The sequence below is a fragment of the Eretmochelys imbricata genome, chromosome 21 (genome assembly GCF_965152235.1).
Source record: "Eretmochelys imbricata isolate rEreImb1 chromosome 21, rEreImb1.hap1, whole genome shotgun sequence".
Lineage (NCBI taxonomy): Eukaryota > Metazoa > Chordata > Testudines > Cheloniidae > Eretmochelys > Eretmochelys imbricata.
The window spans coordinates 17589917-17614456 of NC_135592.1; the positions used below are offsets into that span (position 1 = coordinate 17589917).

The 24540-nt window shown below is 61.6% G+C and overlaps 1 protein-coding gene across 1 annotated transcript in view; it reads left to right on the plus strand.

Moving 5' to 3' along the window:
- The window catches only part of AMPD2 (adenosine monophosphate deaminase 2), a 41811-nt gene extending 17545 nt beyond the window's left edge, over nucleotides 1–24266 (plus strand). Inside the window, exons 3-18 of the mRNA XM_077839366.1 lie at nucleotides 1654–1784; nucleotides 2632–2700; nucleotides 3959–4070; nucleotides 8284–8470; nucleotides 9085–9226; nucleotides 10169–10258; nucleotides 10655–10784; nucleotides 11150–11344; nucleotides 11882–12013; nucleotides 12820–12983; nucleotides 13600–13726; nucleotides 14112–14275; nucleotides 14731–14851; nucleotides 16464–16637; nucleotides 17992–18102; nucleotides 21464–24266. Coding sequence (XP_077695492.1) covers nucleotides 1654–1784; nucleotides 2632–2700; nucleotides 3959–4070; nucleotides 8284–8470; nucleotides 9085–9226; nucleotides 10169–10258; nucleotides 10655–10784; nucleotides 11150–11344; nucleotides 11882–12013; nucleotides 12820–12983; nucleotides 13600–13726; nucleotides 14112–14275; nucleotides 14731–14851; nucleotides 16464–16637; nucleotides 17992–18102; nucleotides 21464–21679 — 2265 coding nt within the window. The 3' untranslated portion in view covers nucleotides 21680–24266. The remainder of the gene's footprint in view (nucleotides 1–1653; nucleotides 1785–2631; nucleotides 2701–3958; nucleotides 4071–8283; nucleotides 8471–9084; nucleotides 9227–10168; nucleotides 10259–10654; nucleotides 10785–11149; nucleotides 11345–11881; nucleotides 12014–12819; nucleotides 12984–13599; nucleotides 13727–14111; nucleotides 14276–14730; nucleotides 14852–16463; nucleotides 16638–17991; nucleotides 18103–21463) is intronic.
- Nucleotides 24267–24540: the final 274 nt, after the last annotated feature.

Below are 24540 nucleotides of genomic sequence, written 5' to 3' on the forward strand. Positions count from 1 at the left end.
GAATCTCCTTCCTTAGAAGTTTTTAAGGTCAGGCTTGACAAAGCCCTGGCTGGGATGATTTAATTGGAGGTGGGTCCTGCTTTTGAGCAGGGGGTTGGACTAGATGACCTCCTGAGGTCCCTTCCAACCCTGATATTCTATGATTCCTGTCAGGACTGTTTGGTACGAGCCCCTCGGGCACGTCAGGGAGCCCTCTTGCCCCATGCTGGCTCGGCCAAAACATTCGCCTTGACCCCAGTGGCTTCTGGGAAGCGGTGGCGGAGTGTGGGATGGCGCTCCTCCCGAGTGGAGCCAGTGCAGGCAGACGTCAGCTGGCTGTTTAGAAGGAGAGTCAGACCTGGGGCTCTTTGGGGGACATTTGCAAACTGCGGGGCTGCTGGCCTCTGTGGCTGTTGCTGGGACTGAGGGGCTCTGGTGCTAGCACCTGCAGGGAAGAGAGCAGTAAGGGAGCAAGGGAAGGCAGCAGCTCCGGCCCTGCAGGCTCCTGGCTGGCGAGCCTGAGGATTGCTCCAGCTTGGACGCTGCGCTGGTCTTTGATGAGTCCTTGGAGACCTTACGCGTCAACGGAAATGATCGGCCTTTGTGCCTGGGCTCAGAGAAGAGCCTCTCGAGTGCTCCAGCCAATATCTCCCCATCTCCTTTCTGGATGAGGCCCAGTATGTCTTGGGGAGCCCAGCACCTCCCCGCCCCAAAGCATTTCTGAGGCACCAGGGACATCCCTGCAGAGCAGGCCCCACTCAGCCTGGAGCTGCTTTCTCTCCACTCAGGGCACCTCTCTCAGTGGGGAGAAGCGTCCCTAAGCGAGCGCTCTCGTGGCATCCATCGTTGACCATGTTCCCTCGCACGGCCAGGTCCCGATGCTGGGCCGAGAATCTGCTGAGGCACGTCCATGGGGATCGGTAACACGCTGACCCCCGGGGGAAGATTTATCATCATCCAGTTGAGAGGGATCAACAATCCTGTCAGGAGCCTGGATCCTGAAGGCAACGGGGCTGGGCAGGCAGCACGTGGGGGAAGAGGAGGGGAATGCTGAGAGGCCCTGCCCCAGCCCTGTCCCCTCCATATTGAGCCTCCCAGGCAAACCACACTGACTCCACTCTGCTTTGAACAAGCGTCCTGAGCAGGTTGAGTGCCAGCCTGTGACCCCCGCTGGATTGGCAGCCCTGGGCTCTGAAGGGGCAGCAGCAGTTGGTGGCTTCCTCCGTGCTTCCCCACTCCAGAGAGGCCACTTCTTGGGGTCGAGGGCCCCGCGCGGGCCATGCTACCTGTGCCCTTCCGCCAACAGATGGACATTCACTCGCCGGCACCTGCACGGAGGCTACCAGTCAGTGCTGGCCTTCCCTGGCTTTGAGCTACTCTCCTGTGGCTGGTTCCCATTGCCCTGAGCCAGGCAATCTCTGCTTGCTCATCTGTTTCCTTTTCCACCCCTTTTGCGGACTCACCTCTCGCGCCTCGGGGCATGACTTCCCTGCTGCTGGGAAATCTGGTGTCCCCTGGGAAGCCTCCGGCAGCTTCCCTGCGCCAGCTGAGGATGGGAGGAATTCGTCACACTGCTGCAAGCCAGCGATCGGCCACGGTGCACCAGGCGGGGATGACTGGAAGGCTGCACTGGCAGCTCCCTTCATGGCTTGTCCTGTGCTGCTTTGCCCCCAGGAGCTGTTCTCCCGCTCGCTGGTGGAGAGCGACATGCGCAGTGCCCCCTACGAGTTCCCCGAGGACAGCCCCATTGAGCAGTTGGAGGAGAGGCGCCAGCGGCTGGAGCGGCAGATCAGCCAGGACGTGAAGTAAGGCGATTCCCCCTCTCTGTCCCCATCTCCCCACGTCTCTCTAGGTCCTGACCCCATTGGGCCCTGCTTGGGGCAGAGCAGAGGGAGTATCATGGATACTCCACCAGGCTCCACCAGGGAGCTGGGACTAGACAAGGTGGGAGGGTCCCTTCCAGGGCCAGCTCTGAGCTGTGCTGGTCAGAGGCCTGAGAAACTCACTGCACCCCAGCCAGGAGCACTCACACACGCCCAGGTCCCTCAGGATTGTTCGTAGACCCACCTGCTTGGTCTTCAGGCCAGGTCTGCTGTCATGGAGGCCAGCAGGGCAGCTGACGGGCAATCGAGGAGCAGGGTGAGCCTCTGGCTGGAGCGGGTGCTTGTGCAGGGCTGGCAGTGCCAGGCTGCCCTATCCTGCCTGGAGTTTGTGCAGCCGGAAGCATCCTGGGCTTCCTTGGGGTCCCCGCTAGGGGAATAGCTGAACATGCTGCCCCCACCCCGTCCGTCAGGCAGAGCAGGCTCTGTCTCTCCCACCTCGCTCAGGCCTCAGGATTGCCAGCGCCCCAAAGAGCAGAGCTGGGTTGAGTTTGGGGGAGGAGGGGCTGGGCTCTAGGGTTGCTATGGGTCTCCTGAGTCCCCCAGCCCTGGTCCTTCTCTGGTCTCCCAGGCACCCCGGGCTCTTTTGGGTCTCTTCACTCTGGGGTCCCCTTCCCCATCCCGGTGAGTTTCACTTGGTTGCGTCTGTGGTGCCTGGTGTTGGTTTCTGCATTAACACCCGTGTTTTCTTTCTTCCTCTCTCCTCCCTGTCTGTCTCTGTCCGTCCATCCGTCCGCCCCTGGCTCTGCCTCTGCTTCCCGTTTGTCCTCAGACTAGAACCCGACATTTTACTCAGAGCCAAACAGGACTTCCTGAAAATTGACAGTGCCGCTGACTTACAGTGAGTGTCTGGCTTTTCCCCTCGGCCAGGGATGTGGGGTGAGCTGGGAGCACCCTGGGTGCGGCTCACCCGATCCCAGCCCGGCCTGGGAGCAGCATCCTCTCGGGGACCCACCAGGATGGTGCGGGATATCACAAATGAGCTCCGGGCGCTCCGGTCCCTCCTGCAGTAACTGCTCAGCTGGTGCCAAAGGGGCCAACCTGGGGGCTTTCCTGCACCCCCTCCCATTCCTGAGTGATGGTGTGTACTGGGGGCTCTGCAGGTAGCTCGGCGTGGGTGGGGGAACGGAAGAGGAAGGGATGGGGCCATGCATATCCTTCTGGGGAGCTGCTAAGCAGGGTGCTCTCTCTAGGGTGGGGAAGAAGGGGCCCAGCTAGGGGAGAAGAGGTGTGAGCTGGCTTCCCCTTCTGGAGGAGAAGGGGGAAGGGTGGGTGTCCCCTCTGGACAGTGGCTAAGGAGGGCGCTTCCCCTAGGGTGGGGAAGGCAGGCAGACCTGGCATCCCTGTGATGGAAGCTTGTGATCCCATAGCTCTAGCAGCAGCCAGGCCCGCTGGTGCAGTGGGGTGGGTTTTGCTCCTGTGCCCTTTGGGGAAGGTGCCCGCCTCAGGGAGGCCGGGCTGGAGAGCTGGTGCTGGCCGGATCACTCGTCCCGCCGGGCACTCGCCCTCACTCTGAGCTCCCTTCCCACCTGCCTTTGCTTCCAGATGCTGCGGATGGGGCCAGTGCTGCCTCTTGTCTCTGTCGCGGTTTGTTTCTGTCCCCCTCGTTGCTCGTGCGTTCCTGGGCTGAGCTGCATGGGGCAGGGGCTCAGTCCAGAACCAGGTTCCCAGGAACCCAACCTCCAGCAGCCAAGCTGAGTCCCGATGCCCGGTGAATGGGACCCTCTTGAGTGCCATCTTTGCTACAGGCTGCTGCCCGGGAGATGGCACCCATCTGGGCATTGGCTTCTCTCTCTAGCTGAGTACCACCCCCTAGTGCACAGCGTGGCTGAGCTGAGAATCGGGTACTGGGTAACAGTGGTCGCACCTCTGCTGCTGTGTGGCTGCTGAGATCCCAGGGGAGCTCCCCCTGCCCTGCGCTTACCCCAGCTGTCCCCCCGCGGTGGGGGCCGAGTCCATGTTGCACATCCCCATGTGCCGTGTGTCTGTCTCTGGATAGCTCCACGGGCCTGTGTGCAAGTGATGGGGAGCAGAGGCGTGGCCAGGGCCAGACACCCGCCGTTGCCCCCGACCCATCTTTTCCCCCCTCCCTCCCCCAGGCTGTACAAGGAGCAGAACGAGGACCTGGTGGATCATCTCCCCAAGGAGCGGGATGCGTTGCTGGAGCGGGAGTTCCAGAGGGTCACCATCTCCGGGGAAGAGACGTGTGGGGTGAGTTTGCCTGGCACAAGGGGCTGCCTGGGGGGAGTGGGAACTAAGGGTTACTTGGGTTACCCGTCCTCTCTCTCAAAGACCCCAGGAGCCAGCCACTCCCCTCTGTCTTGGGGCTGGATCAGAGCCAGTGCCCCCTAGAGGGGAAAGGCTCCTTGTCACAGGCATTGGCTGGCTAACCGGACTTGGGGTGGGATTGGAACTGGCACCCCCTGTGTTGCATTCTCTGGTCTCCCTGAGCCCACCAGTCCCTCTCCCCTCTCTGAGGTATATCTGTGCTGCAGGCAAAGGTCTGACCACACCTGTGATCTAGCGCGGGTAACAATAACAGTGAAGATCTGAAAACACAGATCCTGACACGGGCCAGCAACCCAAATACATCCCCCGAGTCTCTGGTGGGCTTGTAGGGGCGGCTAGCCCACACCACCATGTCCTCGCTGCGCTGTTCGCTCTAATCCCGCTGGCGCAGGCCATGCTGGTATGCCAGCCCATGCCGCAGTGACGCCTTCACCTTCATGTCACCGGGCACCTCGCTGCACCTGGTCTCGAGGACTGGGCCACAGCATCTGTCCCCAAATCCCCTCGTCTTGGGTGACGGGCAGCACACCTGCCCCTGAGTACCCGAGCCAGGGGCTGGCCTTCCCCTCTCCAGAACCATCAGAGTCCAGTGAGATCCTCGTGGGATCCCCTTGAACCCCATTCAGGGTCACCACTCCCCAGCTGGAGTCAATTGGCACAGTCCCATTGGAATCCACAGAGTGATGCTAGTTTACATCAGTTGAGGATGTGGCCCATTCTTCTCTCTCCCTGTCTCACTGGTTCTAGGTGACATCTAGAAGTAGTTCCCAGCACAGTTCTCCGTGCTGAAATAGCAATGGGGACTCATCGGCCGAGCGTCTTCCCTTCCGCAGCGTATCGCTGTGCAGCAGCGTGATCTGGCTAAGGAGTTCTGACCTGTCCGGTGCCAGGTGCTTTCGTCACATGGCTGGGAGAACCCACTGCTCCTTTATTAGCCCGTTAGTATTGCGGAAAGGGACCTGGCCCCCGCTGTAATGGCTTTTACCAAACCTGCTCTAGATTGGATGTGTTCCGTATTTAAAAGGTCGGGGGTTATTTGTGCAGGCAGGACAGAGAACCTGCCTACGACCCCTGAAGATCCGAGAGCAAAACTGACTGATCTAGGGAAGGAAATGCAAAGAGAAATCTGATAGCAAATGTAAGTAAGCAGGTGACGCTTGAATCCTCTATAAAGTATGGTTAGGAGCAAGAGGAAGTTTTAAAATACAAGGGGCCAGCTTCTCCGCTGGCGGAAATTGGTGTCGCTCCACTGACTGACCACCAGCTCAGGATCTGGCCCATGATTTCCATCTGGACAATGTCTCTAGAAACTCAGCCCACTGTGAGCCTGTTCTAACACCCACTGGAGTCAGGAGGGTCCCAGATCTGCAGAGGCATTTAGGTAACTCCCCAGTGGGAATCAGATGCCTAAATATATTTGAGGATCTGGACCTGGGAGCCTTTGATTTCCGTGAGTTTTGGATTCGATCCTGTGTGTGTCCATGCATATGCACGTGTGGACACTAGGAATTCCGCTCCCGTGGTGCGAGCAGTGATGGGAACGCTCATGTCATCAGGAGCTCGCCGTGCCGTGCAGCCCTGTCGTCTTAGGGTGCGTTTACATGGCGAGCAGCAGCCCATGCCAGCCAGTCAGAGCCCTGCTTCGCAGAGCTTGCTGGGCCCACGCTATGGCCCTAAAGCAGCTGTTTAGAGATTTGGGCTCTGAAGCCTAGGGAGCGGGGTGGGTTTCAGAGCCTGAGTGCCAGCCTGAATGTCTACGCAGCTAGTTTTACCACTGTAGCGTGAGCCCCGTGGACCCGAGCCTGTAAACCTGACCTCTGAGACTCGCTGCTTACTGTGTAGGTGGACCCTAAGAGACACTGCAGTGGTACGCTCCAGGAAGTGAAACGGCTAGTGGGCCTATTGCCTTGGCCTTTCTCTAGCCCTTTTTCCTCTCCTCCCCTGCGAGGCTAAACGTACCGATGCTGGTAAAGCACGTTATGATGCGTGGGTAGAAAAGAGCAATGTACTATGATTTCTCCAGCCAGTTCAATCCCTCCACTACTCAGCGTCCTCCAGCTCTGCATGGTTCTTCTTTCTCTTCCTGATCCTCTAATTCCTTGTCTCCCATCACCTTTGGCTTGTTGGCTGTGGGCTCTATCTGCCTCTGAACGTGCCAGGCAGAAAGAGCTGAAAAGGACAGCAGATAGGAAGTTACAGCATCCGGGGAGAGTCTGCAAAGCCACAGGGGACAGCACATCTCCTAGCACATCTATAACATATACAGCCTCTGCGTGGGCGATCGCCCGGCGCCGCGTCTGTCCCGTGTACGCTCTCTGCGTGGGCGATCGCCCGGCGGCGCCTCTGTCCCGTGTACGCTCTCTGCGTGGGCGATCGCCCGGCGGCGCCTCTGTCCCGTGTACGCTCTCTGCGTGGGCGATCGCCCGGCGGCGCCTCTGTCCCGTGTACGCTCTCTGCGTGGGCGATCGCCCGGCGGCGCCTCTGTCCCGTGTACGCTCTCTGCGTGGGCGATCGCCCGGCGGCGCCTCTGTCCCGTGTACGCTCTCTGCGTGGGCGATCGCCCGGCGGCGCCTCTGTCCCGTGTACGCTCTCTGCGTGGGCGATCGCCCGGCGGCGCCTCTGTCCCGTGTACGCTCTCTGCGTGGGCGATCGCCCGGCGGCGCCTCTGTCCCGTGTACGCTCTCTGCGTGGGCGATCGCCCGGCGGCGCCTCTGTCCCGTGTACGCTCTCTGCGTGGGCGATCGCCCGGCGGCGCCTCTGTCCCGTGTACGCTCTCTGCGTGGGCGATCGCCCGGCACCCGGCGGCGCCTCTGTCCCGTGTACGCTCTCTGCGTGGGCGATCGCCCGGCACCCGGCGGCGCCTCTGTCCCGTGTACGCTCTCTGCGTGGGCGATCGCCCGGCACCCGGCGGCGCCTCTGTCCCGTGTACGCTCTCTGCGTGGGCGATCGCTCACTTGCACACGCATCCACAATGGGGACGTTAAACTGCCAAGGCAGCGTCGCCGTTGCAGCCTCAGCCACGTGCCTTCCTGCTCATTCACAAGATTCCTGGTGCTCGTCCAGATGGTCCTCAGCCATCGGTAGATGCAGTGGCAGCGTTTCCCTTTGCGTGGGTGTGTTACACGCTCGAGAGGATGTGGCTGTGCACAGATCCTCACGTGCAGCAGAGACGGAGTGGGCGTGTGTGCCCAGGAGGCTGCACTGACACGAGGAGCGGAGAGGCATCTTGGGGGAGGGGAGGAGAGCCCCCCCGCATGTGTCTCTCCCACTTGCTGCTGGCCTGGAGCTGGGACGGATGTCAGCTGGGCCAGGCAGGCCTTGGTCTTACGCCTCCAGCAGGCTTCCCTGCTACAGGAGAGGGGTAGATGGTGATTGGAGCTGGGATGTGGGGATGCACCCTCCCTTCTCTCTGTCCCCAAATCCCCCCTCTGGGAGATCCTTAGCCCCCTCCGCTCTCCTTGGCTGAGGCCTGTAGCAGAGAGTTCATCTTCAGGCCACAGCCCCCTGTACATCCTCCCAGACTGGCTCAGCACCAGCATCCAAGGAAGGGACCCAGGCAGGGCGAGGCACCGTATTCTAGCACAGCTCCTGCAATAGGGAGGGTGATGGCTTCTATCTAGGGTGGCCGAGGAAAACCCTAAGATAGGAAATGAAGAGGTGACCAGCTGGGTCTGGTAGATCTTCAATCCTTGACAAGGACGTTTGTGTGTGTGTGGGGGGGGGGGGTGAGAGAGAGAGATCAGTGGAATTAAAAGGTAACATTTAAAAAGGATGAAACTCTTACTAAGTTAAAACTATTATTATTTTAAATCCACCGTGTATTGTTATCCTGCGGAACTTACTGCTGCAGGATATTACTGAAGAAAACCTGCTTCCAGATCCCAAACCTGCTGATCATTTTTTAACCCTTTACATGTGAGCAAGATTTTCCCTCCTCCCCATGGGTAAAACCCAGGCCCTATCCTAACCCCTTAAAGCACTGGCATTTACATCTTCCAGCATACCCCATAGGATGGATCCTCCCAGACCTCAGTGTTGGGAATGGAGCATGTTCATCCATGGAAACCTGCCCAGGTTGGTTCCAAGCCGTGGGCCTGACCCTGGTTAGAGCCCGTGTCTCCTGTTCGCCCTCCAGGTGCCCTTCACAGACCTGCTGGATGCAGCCAAGAGCGTGGTGAAGGCACTGTTCATCCGGGAGAAGTACATGGGGCTCTCCCTGCAGAGCTTCTGCAAGACCACCGCCCGCTTCCTGGAGGAGCTCTCTGGGAAACCACTGGAGACCCGGGTCTATGAGGAGACCCCGGAGACCCCCGTGGCTGCAGGTGAGACCAGGGCTGCGGGGGGCAGGGGAGCAACGAGCGGCAGGGTAAACCCTGAGGTGCCCCAGGGTGGGAGCGTGATGGATGGCTGGGAGAGGGTGGGCTGCAGAATGGACTCCTGGGGGGATGGGGGGGAAGGGAAGAAACCTCATCCCTTAGAACAATCCTGCCCAGGAATGGGGGGGGGGTTGAGCTAGTTGGGCTTTCCCAGCCCCCCTACACCCCTTCCCAGCCAACATCTCTCAGCTCACTGGGTAACCCGCCCCTTCACCACCTGCTGGCACTTGCATCCTGGTCATGCTCCCCCTGCCCCTGTTAATTAAAAGGGGGGGGGTCAGATGGGGGGCCCCTGAGGGAGGAGCGTCCCTGGTGGGGGGGAAGGGGCAAAAGTCTGGATTGCAAGATGGAGGGAGTCCCGGGGGGAGGGCGCGGCACTGAGCAGGCGAGAGACGTATCTGGACTGGGGAGGCCTGCTCTCAGGCTCCCCCCGCCTTTGCCGAAGATTCCTGTGCCTTGCCCTGGGGTGCCACGAGGGACCTGGTCCCAGGCTAGCGCTAGGGGCTGTCCAGACCCCAACCCAGTATGAACGCTCCCTGCGCTGCTGCTCCTGTTTGCAGATGCTCCTGTGCACCCCCCATTCACAGACCAGCACCCCTACGAGACCTGCCTCCCCGAGGCCATGCCGCCTGACCTGGGCTTCGGCCTCAGGATGGTCGGCAGCGTGATCCATGTCTACACCAAGCGGGATGTTGTGGACAGGTGAGGGAGGGGGAAGCGCAGGTGGGAGGGCGTCCGGGGCATGAACCCAGGTGTAACCCGGGTGCCCGGCACGGCGAGAAGCAAGGCCTGGCGGGTCTGAAAGGAGAGGCAGCCTCTCTGGGGCACGTGGAATGGAGCCCTGCCCGTGGGCCCAGTCCTGCCTCTTCCCCGCAGGCTCTCCCAGGCATTGCATTGCATGGCATGTGCAACGCCCCTTTCGCATCTGGGTGCCTTCCTGGGGCTAGCCTGGGGCCAGCAGGGTGGCCTCCCCTTGCCATCCCTTTGGGGTTTCTTCCTCTCATTCGCCCCACTTCTGCAAGCCTGGCTGGCTGGCTTTCTTCAGGTCGCCCAGAGAACCAGGGACAGAGCCCAGTCCCTGGTCCCAGCCTGGGCTCTAAGCACTGAGTGGCCACTGCCTCTCCCGGGAGGAATAATATTATTCATGGGAGGTTTTTTATTACATTGCATCGAAAGATCCCAGGGAGCCCTGTGAACTGTCACGTCCCTTAGAATCTAAGGGTAGCCGCCTCTGGGGTGGGTGTAGCCGCTGCTTAACAGCCCCTGGCAACACGACCCAGTGCGGGCGGGGAGGGGAGGTGACAGATAACACTGCCACTTGAAGTGGCTTGAGGGTTTGGGGAGGCAGTTGGAAACAACCCGTGTGAATGAGGCCTGGGTACTGGATTAACTCCCCTGCCCTTGGGAAAGAGCTGAATGGTAGGGCAGTGCCCTAGCCACAGGGCTATGGGGTACTCTGGGTGGGGATTTCTCTGCCTCTCCTTTGGAGCTTGGCCACCTTGTAAATAGTTCCTGGAGCAGGGACTTGACCTTGGGTCTCCCACATGCCAGCTGGGTTCCCTGCCCTGGCTGCTCCCTTTCCCTGTCCCCATGACTGTGCTTGACATGTCGGTGTGGCCGGCCCTGTGCTGTCTTCTCCCGCAGGAGCACGGAACTGGACCTGCCGTACCCCAACCTGCAGGAGTTCATAGCCGACATGAATGTCTTGATGGCTCTGATCATCAATGGCCCCATGTAAGCAGAGCAGTTTCCCTCCCTGCCCGTTCCCCTAGGGCTGCACGGCTTAGGCAGCTGCTCCCACCCATGAAGCTGGCTGGCCCCTCTGTCGGGCTGGCTGCTGCACCGTTACAGCTACAGAGCTGAACTGAGGGCCGCCTCGTGTGTGAACGGGACCGGTCCAGCCTCAGGCTGCAGGCGGTACCGGATGCCCCCTCTTCAGACTCCAGCCCAAGAGTTGCAGTTAATAACACCAAGGCCACAGAGTGGCAGAGCCAGGGATCAAACCCAGGGCTTCTGGGTTCTAGTCCAGTGCTCTACCCACTAGGAAACTGCTGCCCTGCAGTGAAGGGGGTTTAGGCCCAGGGGGTTGTGAACAGAGACCCCAGATCCGTCACCTGTTCGCTTGTCTAGAAAATCCTTCTGCTACCGGCGGCTGCAGTACCTGAGCTCCAAGTTCCAGATGCACGTCCTGCTCAACGAGATGAAGGAGCTGGCGGCTCAGAAGAAGGTTCCCCACCGGGACTTCTACAACATCCGCAAGGTACCATCAGGGCCGGAGCTCACCCCGACCCTGTCTGCCCCGAGGCATCATCCCATGTAGCCAAGCAAATTCCTCGCTGGACTGACCGCCCTTGGGAGGGAGGTCTCTGTCCCCTGGGCTGGGGCAGCAGCACTGCTAGGTTGCAGGGACCGCCTGCATCAGCGTCCATGACCAAGTCGGTGCCAGTCCTCTCTGCTGTGCAGAGGCCATAAGCACCTCCCCACCGGGACTGAGACCCACCAGGCGGAGACGGCTTTCCGGTCCTGCTGACCTTGGCTTGGCTTCCAGCCTAGTGGTCAAGGGCTCCTGCTCCCTGCCCGTGCTGGTGGGAGGCCTCAGTCACGTGTGTCCCTCCCTCCACGCAGGTGGACACGCACATCCACGCCTCGTCCTGCATGAACCAGAAGCACCTGCTGCGCTTCATAAAGCGCACCATGAAGAAGCACCTGGATGAGATCGTGCACGTGGAGAAGGGCAAGGAGCAGACCCTGAAGGAGGTCTTCGAGACCATGAACCTCACAGCCTACGACCTCAGCGTGGACACGCTGGATGTCCATGCGGTACGTTGCCCTTGGGAGGTGCTCTGGCTCTGCTGCCCTCTGAGGACGGCCTCCTTGCTCTGGGCAGGATTGTGGCTCCCACCTGGGATGCCAGGAGAAGGTGCAGCACAGGAAAGCAAACCCATTCTGGGTAGAACCTGCCCCACTGTGCTCCCCAAGGGACCCGACTCTTGAGCTGGGGCTCCCGCGCCCAGTGCCTGCTCAGGCCAGCTGTCCCAGCACTGGCCTGCAGGGATGTCCTGCAGCTGAGGCAAGGGGATGCTCCAGCCCTGTGGCCTTTGCTGAGCTGAATGATGGATCCTCCGTGAGACCTGGGCAGCCGGGGCCCCTTGGGAGGAGAAGATGTTAGGTCTGGGGGAGAAGGCGCTGGAGGCAGGGGATGCTCGCCCCTGCCATGGGATGGGCACTAAGAGGATGGGTCTCTGCAGACTTGCTCTGGTGGGAGCCAGGGAGGGGCAGTTGGATCACTGGGCTGGGTCTGTGTGTGCTCCTCACATGGCTGCTTGTGCGCTGATGTGTCCCTCTGCCCGGCGGCAGGACCGTAACACCTTCCACCGCTTTGACAAGTTCAACACCAAGTACAACCCCATCGGGGAGTCCATCCTGCGCGAGATCTTCATCAAGACGGACAACCAGGTCTCGGGGAAGTACTTCGCCCACATCATCAAGGTGAGAGCTGCCTCTGGGCCTGTGCTCCCAGGAGGGGCATCGCCCCGGGCCCTGGCACCTCTGCCACCCTGCTGCGGAGACCAGTCCCACTCGCCTGCCAGCCCCCATGAGCGGGCAGCCTGGGAAGGAAGCCAAAGGCCGATTCTGTCATGGCGGCAGGGTCACCAAGGGCGAGTGCAGCCTGGCAATGGTGCCTCCTTCCCTGGCACCGGCTCACTGTTCGAATCTGTCTCTTGCTTGATCCCGCTGGTGAATGGCGAGTGGATTTAGTGTCCGGGATGCTCAGTCTTGTTGACAAGTTTGCCAGGCCGGGTGTTGGGAAACAGCAGCATAGAGATGGGGAGCACATGGTGGAAATGGAGCTAAAGGACTGTTTGAGGGAGCGGGGGTGGGGGATCCAGAGACGAGAACCTCCTGGGGGTGAAAACGTGTGTGCGCACGGAGGGTGGGGGACATATAGGATGCGCCCGATGTGGGGCTGGCTGTCTCCCCTAGTGAGGCCTGGGGGGGGGGGGGGCGGGGTTGGGGGAAGAAGCTCATGTTTCATGAGCTGCATGTGGGGGTCTTACATCACTGTAGCATGCACACGCGTGCCTTTGATTCAGGAGGCAAAGTGCGCAGACATCCACGTTGCAAGTCCAGACTCTCACTTGCATTGCTGTTTTGCAAACTGAGACATGCACGAGCATGTGTGTCTCCCTGTGTCGCACGTGTGTGTCTCACGAGCCGAGGCTTGCGTTTCCCAGCCAGCCCGCTGGCTGGTAGGGCACTTTCCACGGCGAATGTGCTTGTGACCCTCTCCGCAGGAGGTGATGTCCGACCTGGAGGAGAGCAAGTATCAGAACGCGGAGCTGCGGCTCTCTGTCTACGGCAGGTCGCGGGATGAGTGGGACAAGCTGGCCAAGTGGGCCGTGAGCCACAAGGTGCACTCCAACAACGTGCGCTGGCTGGTGCAGGTGCCGCGCCTCTTGTGAGTAGTCAGTCTGCGGGGCCAGGGCAGCAGGGCTGGTCACGTGGGCTTTGTGCCAGGGACTGACCCTTCCAGCCAAGGATGACAACAATGATTCTTTGTATTCCGGTAGCCCTGCTCTGGGGCCTGGGCTTGGCTAAACCTGGACAGTCCAGGAGCTCCCTGGTGGGGCAGTGTCCTGACCCAAGCGGCAAGGGATCCCGCTGGAGGGGGAGCCATCCTGCATCTCCACACCCAAGCAGGCATCAGGCTCATTGGGAAGCCTGGTTCCAGGGCCCAGGAGCTAGGTGAACCCAACCAAGGGAGGGATGGGACTGGGGGAGGCAGCAGGATGAGGGAGCCTGGAAGGGGGGGAACTGACAGCTGAGTCTCTTCAGGGAGCAGAGGAATCAGGCTCCAGCATCTAGAAGAATCCTACGCCCACCAGCCCAGGGATAGCAGGGCTAGTGGCCTGATGCCCTGCCCTGTGTAAATCAGGACTAGCCCCATTGAAGTTGGGGGCGTTAGCCTGGTGTAAGCGAGAGCAGGATCCGGCCCCAGGGAGCAAGCTGGCCGTGCTGGGGAGGCGTCCCGGTCTGAGCCTGCCCTCGGCGGGGCCCCTCTCTGTCTCTCTTAGCGATGTGTACCGCACCAAGAAGCAGCTGGCCAACTTCCAGGAGATGCTGGAGAATATTTTCCTGCCCCTCTTCGAAGCCACCATCCATCCTGCCAGCCACCCGGAGCTACACCTCTTCCTGGAGCACGTGTGTGCCGCCCGCAGGGCTTGGGGACCGGGTTGGACTGGGCTGGGGGCGGGGGGGGCAGGGACTGTCCAGCGCAGGCCCCTGTGTGTGGCACAGTGGAGTGCTTCTGTGGGGTGGCAGGAGCCTTCTGGGGGAGGGTAACATGCCAGATCTGGGATCCATCAGACTCCTGCTTCTGTGGTGCCCTGCCCCTGACCTGGGCACATCAGTCCCTCTTCTGCCAGCTCGCCTGGGGGATGGGCATGGGGGTCTGTAGTCACCCGGGAGGGGGCAGCACTGCCTCCAGCAGGGGGTGCCCTGGGAAGGTCCTCCTGCCCTGGGAAGGTCCTCCTGCCCTGAGCCGGGCGCTCCTCGTCCAGCTTCCCGCGCTCCCTCCCCACGGCAGGTGGACGGCTTTGACAGCGTGGACGACGAATCCAAGCCGGAGCATCGCATCTTCAACCAGGACAGCCCGCTGCCCGGGGCCTGGGTCGAGGAAGACAACCCGCCCTACTCGTACTACCTGTATTACATGTATGCCAACATGACAGTGCTGAACCACCTGCGCAGGTAGGAGCCCCCCCCCATCCCGCGTGAGCCCCCCGAGCGAGCCCCCCGAGCGGGGGAGGAGTTATCTGTGCAGGTAGAGGGAGCCCTCTCTCCCCACCTGGCCCATCCCCACGGCACTGGGGTGGGGGTTCCTGGCAGGTTGCATGGACCCGTAGAGGACATTACTAATCCGTCTGTTCGTGTCCTGCCAGGAGGCTGTCTGTTACACCCCCCGTGGCTATGGAGCGCCCCTTGGTGGCTGGGGCATTTCACAGCAGGGTATGGGATGCTGTCTAGAGTGCAGGGTCTGTCTGGGGATTCCCTATCCAGGAGAGCCCGCTCCTGGGGGTTGCATTTGGGTGGTGGCGGTTCCCAGCATCCCCTCCCCCCGTGGCTCCCTGGCTCACGTGCTATGGGTCCGTGCCCACGACAGGCAGTGGCCGGTCGCTGACCTGCTTTTGGCAACCTCTCTGCAGGAAGAGGGGCTTCCACACCTTTGTACTGCGCCCTCACTGCGGGGAGGCGGGCCCGATCCACCACCTGGTGTCAGCCTTCATGCTGTCGGAGAACATCTCGCACGGGCTGCTGCTCCGCAAGGTAAGAACCCAGAGACCCATGCAGTCGACTCTTGTTGGGTACCGGCTATCCTGACACACCAGTGGAGCACGGGACGGGCAGGCAGGGGGCTGTGATGTTACCGGTACGGATGGCTGCATCTCCATCATGGCAGGTCTTGGGGAAGGCCCTTGGCTGGTGGGGAGCCTGGATACCATGGTGATGGGCACGTTAAGCGAACTTAGCTAGGTTAGGGTGTTACAAATGCCAAGACAGAGGGACAGCTGCTGCCTGATCCTGCTGACTATGCCACTGTGACAGGCTGGGTCACAGAACCCACTTGGGACTGCCACCTGATGTGCCTAGACTACCTCTGAGCCCCTTTTTCCCTGGCAGCTTGGGACTTCAGTGCCCTGCCTGGTTGTGCCAGACACGCCAGCCTGCTGCAAAGACAGACCCAGGTCTGAACCACGTCCCCCAAAAGCTGCAGGCTTAACTGAAAACAGCTTACAAAGTGCTCCTGTCTCTAGCACCCAGATACCCAGTTCCCAATGGGATTCAAACCCCAAATAAATCCATTTTACTCTGTTTAAAGCTTATACAGGGTAAACTCATAAATTGTCCACCCTCTATAACACTGATAGAAAGATATGTACAAGTGTTTGCTCCCCCAGGAATTAATTGCTTGCTCTGAGTTAATTAATAAGTAAAAAGTGATTTTATTAAATACAGAAGGTAGGATTTAAGGGGTTCCAAGTAGTAACAGACAGAACAAAGTGAATTACCAAGCAAAATAAAACAAAAATGTGCAAGTCTAAGCCTAAAACAATAGGAAACTAAATGCAGGTAAATCTCACCCTCAGAGATGTTCCAATAAGCTTCTTTGACAAACTAGACTCCTTCCTAGTCTGGGTCCAGCAATCACTTACACCCCTATAGTTACTTTGTTCCAGTTTCTTTCAGGCATCTCTTTGGGGTGGAGAGGCTCTCTCTTGAGCCAGCTGAAGACAAAATGGGGGGGATTTCAGGGGCTTATATAGTCTTTCTCTTGTGGGTGGTAACCCCTTTGTTCTCTTGGGTAAAATCCCCTCCACAAGATGGAGTTTTGCAGTCACCTGGGCAAGTCCAATGTCTATGAATGATTCAGCTTTTTTGCAGGCCGACGCCATTGTTTACACGTTAGTTTGAACATTCCCAGGAAAGTTTAGATGTGGACTGGCGTCTTCCAAGGTCCATTGTTAGCTTAGCGCTCCCAATTACTTGAATAACCCCTTCTCACCATGTTGACCAAATCTGCTTTATGTGCTTCCTACAGCAAACGCTTTAAATCCAAGCATAGAGCCAACGCTCGTAACTTCAGATATAAACATGATCCATGCCCACAGATAGGATGAAGACGTTCAGTGGAGCGTAACCTTTGCAGAGAGATGTCACGTGGCATGTCTAGCTGAAAGCATATTCCAGTTATGTCACATATACACTCAGAAGCATCTCTCTCTAAAGTCTTATGGGTGCAACGTCACGTCAGCGGGAGAGCGAACGGGCTCGGCGCCGTGGGGTCTGACCCGGGCTCCGCGGCGGGGTGGGGAAGTCGGGCTCTGAGGGGAGCTGCTCTGCCCCGTTAACCACGCTGCCCCCGGCTCGTCCTGGCCAGGCGCCGGTGCTGCAGTATCTCTACTACCTAGCCCAGATCGGCATCGCCATGTCCCCGCTCAGCAACAACAGTCTCTTCCTGAGCTACCACCGCAACCCGCTGCCCGAGTACCTGTCCCGCGGCCTGATGGTCTCGCTCTCCACGGACGACCCCCTGCAGTTCCACTTCACCAAGGTGAGCGAGTCGCGGCGCCCGGGGCCGAGAGCCCCGCTGCCCCAGGCGGCTCTGCAAAGCGCCCTCTGGGGGCCCTGTGTCACTCTCGGGGAGACGCCAGCAGCCGGGGGGGGGCTGGGAGGAGAGCAGCAGCAGCAGCTGCTGACCTATGGGGAAAGATGACCAGAGCTGGATGTGTCTAGCTTGGCCCAGGGTGGTAGCTGGGGCCATGAGACCAGCCTTGGTGCGCATGCAGGCTGTGACCCCAAGGCTCGGGAGGGCTTGCAGGTGGCACAAGGATGCATCGCTAGGGTGAAAAAGATGAGAAGACCCTTCTTGCCAGGGAATGGGCTGGGGCCCCTGTTCTGTGTCAGGAGCCAGAGGGTTCTGTGTGGGGTGCCTGGAGCAGAGGTGGCGCTGGTGGCTGGCCCCCGCAGCTCTCTGCCAGCTCCGGTCTGGGCGTACGCTGACCCCGCAGACAGGGCCGTGCGCTGCGGGAGGTCGGGGTGTTTAAAGCAGGGCGTAGGTTTTGTTGCAGCTGCTGGAGGGGAAGCCGGAGGTCCCCAGCAATGTTGCTTTAATGTAAGCCGGCAGAGATGGTGAAATTGCAGCTTTCTGCGGCAGGGCTGAGGGACTCCTGCGGGCGTTGCGGTGAGAGCAGAGACTTGGCTGCAAGCAGCCACCTGTACTGTGATGCAGGAGACGCTGCTCCCAGAGCTTGCTTTGATCCTGCTGCTCCCGGGCCCCGTAGTCGTTCCCAGATTTCTGTCTGCCCTGCCTTTTGGCAGCAAGTCCAGCTCCAGCCAGCTGCGGGACTGTGCCCTGCCCCCAGGCCGGGATTCCTCTGGCTCCAGTGCCAGTCCCCAGCAGGTGAAATGCCAGGAAAGCTGGGACTATCGGTGCCCTTTCCCCTCCATTGTGGGCCCATTCAGGGCCAGGACTCCTCCCCAGTCTCCTGGCTGCCAGGCTCGGTTGTGCAGGCCGCCCGGTGCATGCAAACAGGAGATGCGTGCGCCATGGCCCCGGGGAGAGGCGTGAGGGGTGGAGGCGGTTGCAGAATTCTCCCCACCAGGAACCAGCTGTGCTCACCAACGGCACCTTAGGGCATGAGGAGCCCTCCTGCTGCCCCCTCATGGGAAGCGTCTGCACTGCGGCTTCCCCTTCCCCTGGCAGGGCGGGGCGGAGGCTCACGGGGCAGGGCAGTGTGGAGGAAGCATGCTGTGGTGCTGCCCAGGCTGGTGGTTCGCTGCAGCGATCAGCAGCCCACCCCACTCTCCTGCCCCGCTGCAGGCAGGGACGGGGTGAGAGGATGCTCCGGGGAGCTGGCTGCTCGGGGGGCAGCCGGGGCCAGTCTGATGCGGGCGTGCCGTTGCAGGAGCCCCTGATGGAAGAGTACAGCATCGCCACGCAGGTGTGGAAGCTCAGCTCCTGTGACATGTGTGAACTCGCTCGCAACAGTGTGCTGATGAGCGGCTTCTCCCACAAGGTGACGCCAGGGCCCCCCACCCCCGGGCACGGCCCCCTTGTGCGCCGGGAGCCCAGCACGTGCTCAAAGCCTGGGCCGCTCAAGAGTGTACAGGCCACGCTGCGGGACCTCGGCAGGTTCCTGCCCCCAGCCTGGCGTTAGGGGGCGCTGTGCTCTGTACCCCACACCCCCCATCTCCAGCCTCCCCTCCCCCCCCAGCCTTTCGTTAGGGGGCGCTGTGCTCTGTACCCTACGCCCCACATCTCCAGCCCCCCAGCCTGGCGTTAGGGGGCGCTGTGCTCTGTACCCCACACCCCCCATCTCCAGCCTCCCCTCCCCCCCACCCCTAGCCTGGCGTTAGGGGGCGCTGTGCTCTGTACCTACACCCCCCATCTCCAGCCTCCCCTCCCCCCACCCCCAGCCTGGCGTTAGGGGGCGCTGTGCTCTCTACCCTACACCCCCCATCTCCAGCACCTCAGCCTGGCGTTAGGGGGCGCTGTGCTCTGTACCCTAAACCCCCCATCTCCAGCCTCCCCTCTCCCCCGCCAGCCTGGCGTTAGGGGGCGCTGTGATCTGTACCTACACCCCCCATCTCCAGCCCCCCAGCCTGGCATTAGGGGGCGCTGTGCTCTGTACCTAAACCCCCCATCTCCAGCCTCCCCTCCTCCCCCCCCCAGCCTGGCGTTAGGGGGCGCTGTGCTCTGTACCCTATACCCCCCATCTCCAGCCTCCCCCCCCCCGCCTGGCATTAGGGGGCGCTGTGCTCTCTACCCTACACCCCCCATCTCCAGCCCCCCAGCCTGGTGTTAGGGGGCGCTGTGCTCTGTACCCCACACCCCTCATCTCCAGCCTCCCCTCCCCCCCCAGCCTGGCATTAGGGGGCGCTGTGCTCTGTACCCTAAACCCCCCATCTCCAGCCTCCCCTCCCCCCCCAGCCTGGCGTTAGGGGGCGCTGTGCTCTGTACCCTAAACCCCCCATCTCCAGCCTCCCCTCCCCCCCCCCAGCCTGGCGTTAGGGGGCGCTGTGCTCTGTACCCTAAACCGCCCATCTCCAGCCTCCCCTCCCCCCCCCAGCCTGGCGTTAGGGGGCGCTGTGCTCTGTACCCTAAACCCCCCATCTCCAGCCTCCCCTCCCCCCCCCAGCCTGGCGTTAGGGGGCGCTGTGCTCTGTACCCTAAACCCCCCATCTCCAGCCTCCCCTCCCCCCCCAGCCTGGCGTTAGGGGGCGCTGTGCTCTGTACCCCACACCCCCCATCTCCAGCCTCCCCTCCTCCCCCAGCCTGGCGTTAGGGGGCGCTGTGCTCTGTACCGTACACCCCCCATCTCTAGCCCCCCAGCCTGGCGTTAGGGGGCGCTGTGATCTGTACCTACACCCCCCATCTCCAGCCTCCCCTCCCCCCCCCCCCCAGCCTGGCGTTAGGGGGCGCTGTGCTCTGTACCCTAAACCCCCCCATCTCCAGCCTCCCCTCCCCCCCCAGCCTGGCGTTAGGGGGCGCTGTGCTCTGTACCTACACCCCCCATCTCCAGCCTCCCCTCCCCCCCCCCCAGCCTGGCGTTAGGGGGCGCTGTGATCTGTACCTACACCCCCCATCTCCAGCCTCCCCTCCCCCGCCCCCGCCTGGCGTTAGGGGGCGCTGTGCTCTGTACCCTATACCCCCCATCTCCAGCCTCCCCCCCCGCCTGGCGTTAGGGGGCGCTGTGCTCTGTACCCTAAACCCCCCATCTCCAGCCTCCCCCCCCGCCTGGCGTTAGGGGGTGCTGTGCTCTGTACCCTAAACCCCCCATCTCCAGCCTCCCCTCCCCCCCCAGCCTGGCGTTAGGGGGCGCTGTGCTCTGTACCCCACACCCCCCATCTCCAGCCTCCCCTCCTCCCCCAGCCTGGCGTTAGGGGGCGCTGTGCTCTGTACCGTACACCCCCCATCTCTAGCCCCCCAGCCTGGCGTTAGGGGGCGCTGTGCTCTCTACCCTACACCCCCCATCTCCAGCCCCCCAGCCTGGCGTTAGGGGGCGCTGTGCTCTGTACCCCACACCCCCCATCTCCAGCCTCCCCTCCCCCCCCAGCCTGGCATTAGGGGGCGCTGTGCTCTGTACCCTACACCCCCCATCTCCAGCCCCCCAGCCTGGCGTTAGGGGGCGCTGTGCTCTGTACCCCACACCCCCCATCTCCAGCCTCCCCTCCCCCCCCAGCCTGGCGTTAGGGGGCGCTGTGCTCTGTACCCTAAACCCCCCATCTCCAGCCTCGCCTCCCCTCCCCCCCCCAGCCTGGCGTTAGGGGGCGCTGTGCTCTGTACCCTAAACCCCCCATCTCCAGCCTCCCCCCCCCCCAGCCTGGCGTTAGGGGGCGCTGTGCTCTGTACCGTAAAACCCCCATCTCCAGCCTCCCCTCCCCCCCCAGCCTGGCGTTAGGGGGCGCTGTGCTCTGTACCCCACACCCCCCATCTCCAGCCTCCCCTCCTCCCCCAGCCTGGCGTTAGGGGGCGCTGTGCTCTGTACCGTACACCCCCCATCTCTAGCCCCCCAGCCTGGCGTTAGGGGGCGCTGTGATCTGTACCTACACCCCCCATCTCCAGCCTCCCCTCCCCCCCCCCCCCCAGCCTGGCGTTAGAGGGCTCTGTGCTCTGTACCCTAAACCCCCCCATCTCCAGCCTCCCCTCCCCCCCCAGCCTGGCGTTAGGGGGCGCTGTGCTCTGTACCTACACCCCCCATCTCCAGCCTCCCCTCCCCCCCCCCCAGCCTGGCGTTAGGGGGCGCTGTGATCTGTACCTACACCCCCCATCTCCAGCCTCCCCTCCCCCCCCCCGCCTGGCGTTAGGGGGCGCTGTGCTCTGTACCCTATACCCCCCATCTCCAGCCTCCCCCCCCGCCTGGCGTTAGGGGGCGCTGTGCTCTGTACCCCGCCCTTGCCCCATCTCCCAGCTGCTGCAGAGGGGCCTGTGGTGCTGGAGGGGAGGTCCTGCCGAGTGGCACACACTGCTTCTGCCAGAGTCCGTGCCGCAGCACGGTGCCAGGGGCTCTGTGCTTCCGGAGCTGCACGGCCTTTCAGGCGAGACACAAACCAGAGGCTGGGACCTTTCGTGCCTGTTACTGAGCCCCTGGCACATCGTCCGGAGAGTGGGGGGTTGGCCAGATTCCAGCTCTAGCTATTCCATGCCTGCTCCATGAATCCCCCAGCACATCTTGGATACGGGGTTCTTGTTCACTCTCCAGCCGTGACTGTTACATAGCATTGCTGCACTCTGTTATACGACTGCTGCTCCCCACCCCAGAGGTGGCTGCATTTCAGCAGTGGGTAAAGGCACCCCTCCCAGCCAGCATGTGATCCATCAGGCTGAAAGTCTCATCCTGAGACCTCCTGAGCATCCGTCTCTGCCCTCTTTCTCAGGTGAAGAGCTACTGGCTGGGACCCAATTACCTGAAGGAAGGGTCCGAGGGGAATGACATCAGACGCACCAATGTGCCGGACATCCGGGTGAGCTACCGCTTTGAGACGCTGTGCCAGGAGCTGACACTGATCACGCAGGCCGTGCAGACGGCGGAGCTGGAGACCATCCAGGAAGAGGACTCCCTAACCATGAGCTCCAGCCTGGGCACGCAGTGAAGGACGCTGGCCTGGCGCATGAGAACCCCCTGCTGCCTTTCATAGCATCTGCACTCCTGGCCCCGGGGATCCTGTCCGTTCCCTGTCGTTGGGTTCGCTGCATTCCCCTTTGCTTGGTGTTTACCCGAGGAAGGGGCTCATTCTCTTTCCTGAGCGGCTGCCCTTGGGAATGGGCTGGGGCCTTTTTAGTTGGTTGCTTTGGGTTGTTAGTTTTCTTTTGCGTTTGTTCTTTTCTTTTTTTTTTTTTTTTTTTACTCCTGCTGGACTCTAGCGTGAGGGTCTGCGGGGCCGTTTGGGGGCACTAGTGCAGAGGGAGCTGGGTGGAAGGCCGGGCGTGTGGATCCTGGCACCATGGGGAGAGGAGACACGAGGGGGTTGGCGTGTAACCGCACAGGCCCCGGTGAGAGGCTTGGAGGTGCTAGTGAGCCTGCGGCAGGCAATTGTGGCGTGAGCGTGCTGGTGTGAAAACTCTGGTATGTGTCAAGGGGCTGGCGCCCCTCTCGCTTGGTGGGGATGCACGTGGGTGGGGGCTGCTGGAGCATGGTGCTCTGGGCAGGTGCCATGCCCAGTGTGGCTTATGTTACGCCTGGGAAAGGTGTTGCCTTGAGATTATCAGTCCGGTGAGTTCTGTGGCTGGATGTCTCTGTGTCTGGAGCTGTAGCCATGAGGGCAGGTGGTTGAGAGCTGGGCTTGCCCTTGCCCAGTACTCCAGCCTGCTGCAGCCATGCTCCCTGCCCCGCGCGGCTGAGCTCTATGGGCCACGGTGCCGGGGGCTGGCTGGGCCATGGACTTCTCAAAGAAAGGAGGATCCACCCTCCAGATTCCTCAAACAGTGACACCTGAGTCCTCCGACCCGGCCTGTGGTCCTGCCCTGGGTTGGCATGGGGGGAAGGCCGGGGGCCGGGGCAGAGGTATTTTTAACTCCGTACGCATCTGGTGTCAGTCTGAGCTTTTCTCTATCAGTGGCAAGGGAGGGCCCTGGGCGTCTTTATTAACCCTCTAGCTCCTGGGAACCACCCAGTCAGGGCAGTCACAGCCAGCCTCGTCTCTCGGGGGCAGTTCCTGTGGGAGACCCCGGGAGCTCCCTGGCAGCAGTAGGGAGCGAGGCCCCAGTTGTCTGTGCCTGGTGCCCAACTTCATCTGGGTGTGTTGGGGTGCAGAACCATCCTCCCCCACGCGCTGCTTCGCAGCTGTCCCCGTCCCCTGCTGGGCCACCGCGGCCCCGCCTGCTCTGCTCCCATGCATCAGGGGCCGGCCATGGGCTTGCAGAGCGCTCTGTGGCCAAGTCCCCGTGGCATTACCCAGAGGGGCCCTAGATCTGACGGGCCCTTCCCCCCCCCCCACCTCTGTTCTAGGGTCCTGGACTACCGCGAAGGGACAGTGCCAGAGTCCAGGGGGTGGGGAAGGAACCGTCTCTGGCCCCCCATGGAACGGCTCCAGACCACGTGCTCCCTGCCCCTGTGACTGCTGTGAGGAAGAGAGGCCCTGCCTGCTCTGCTGGGATGCAGTGCGGAGCTCAGGCCCCAGGTCCCCTTGAAGGGAAGTTTTTATAGGTTGGGGGGTGACCCCTTCGCTGGGGAGGGCCTGGCTGTACGTGGCAGGGGCCAGAGCTGCCCCCCCTGCCCTAGAAACAGGCCCCTGGACTCTGTGCCCTTGTCTCTCTCCCCTGCATTTGGGCCCCAGGTAGCCAGTACAGCTAGGCAGCCCTGGCACCACACCCATCTCCTGCCATGGTGAGAGATCAGGGGGTTGCGCATGGGCGGGAGGTTCCCTGCCCCCACTGGCTCCTGGGAGCAGCCCCCCATGCTGGGGCAAAGCTCAGCTCCCTCCCCCCTTAACTCTGGTCACAGTCACTGCCTGGGCCCATATGTGCGGGGCGCTCTCCTCCGTCCATCCCCGTCCCCTTGCTCCTCCCCACACGCCCGCCCAGCCCAGGGGACGGTCCTCAGCCCGGCTCCCTCCAGGGCTGTTCGGTCAGCTGGACCTGTTCCCCCAGAGCCCCGGCCACAGCAGGCTGCTCCCGCTCTGACCCTCCAGGTCCTGTCAGACAATTCCAGCCGCCGCACCCTGGCCACTGGTCTAGCTGATGTCTGGGGGGGCCCAGGCCCTGTCCCAGAGCATTCACGGTGGGGCTGGTCCATGGGGGGTAGGAGCTCTCCGTCCATGTGTTAGTCCTGCCCCATGCCCCTTACCTGGGGTCCTGGTGCCGGAAGCTCTGAGGAGCCGTCGCTTCCCTGCAGGCTCTGGCCGGTGCTGGCCCACAGAGCAGTGCGGATCAGAGCCACAAGCAGGGTCCAAAGCAGAGGGACTCTGCAGATCCTGGCTAAGGAGTGGGGACGGGGACTATCCACCCAGTGGCCAGGTTTATCAGTAGGGGATTATCCCCCATACTCGCCCCCCTGCTTCATCGGAGCCTGTCCCACTTCTCCGTGCTGCCTAAGCCGAGAAAGTTTTGATTTTTGTGTACCTTAGAGCTGTATTTTACCCTCCCACTCACACTCTGGTGTTGCTGTGTCATTCGATTAAACAGCCAGCACGCAGTCGTCGTTCTCCATTGTCATGTCAAAAAAGAGCATGATCAATAAATACAAACTATTTAAGTAAACTCCCGGGGTGTGTGTGACTCCCTGAGTGGGGTGGGGACATGGGACCCGCCTTCACCGCGATTCCACTGCTCATCGCTGCTCCGATTTCTACGTGCAGATGGCTGCAGGAGCCGTGAGTCACTAATAATGCTCAGGCCTCGCTGTGGCTCCGGCTCCCAGTTGCCTTCCAAACCTGAGTTTAAACCCTGGTGCCTGTGGGATGGGTTATTACCCCTCATCTTCCAGATCAGGAAACAGGCGCAGCCCGAGCCAGTG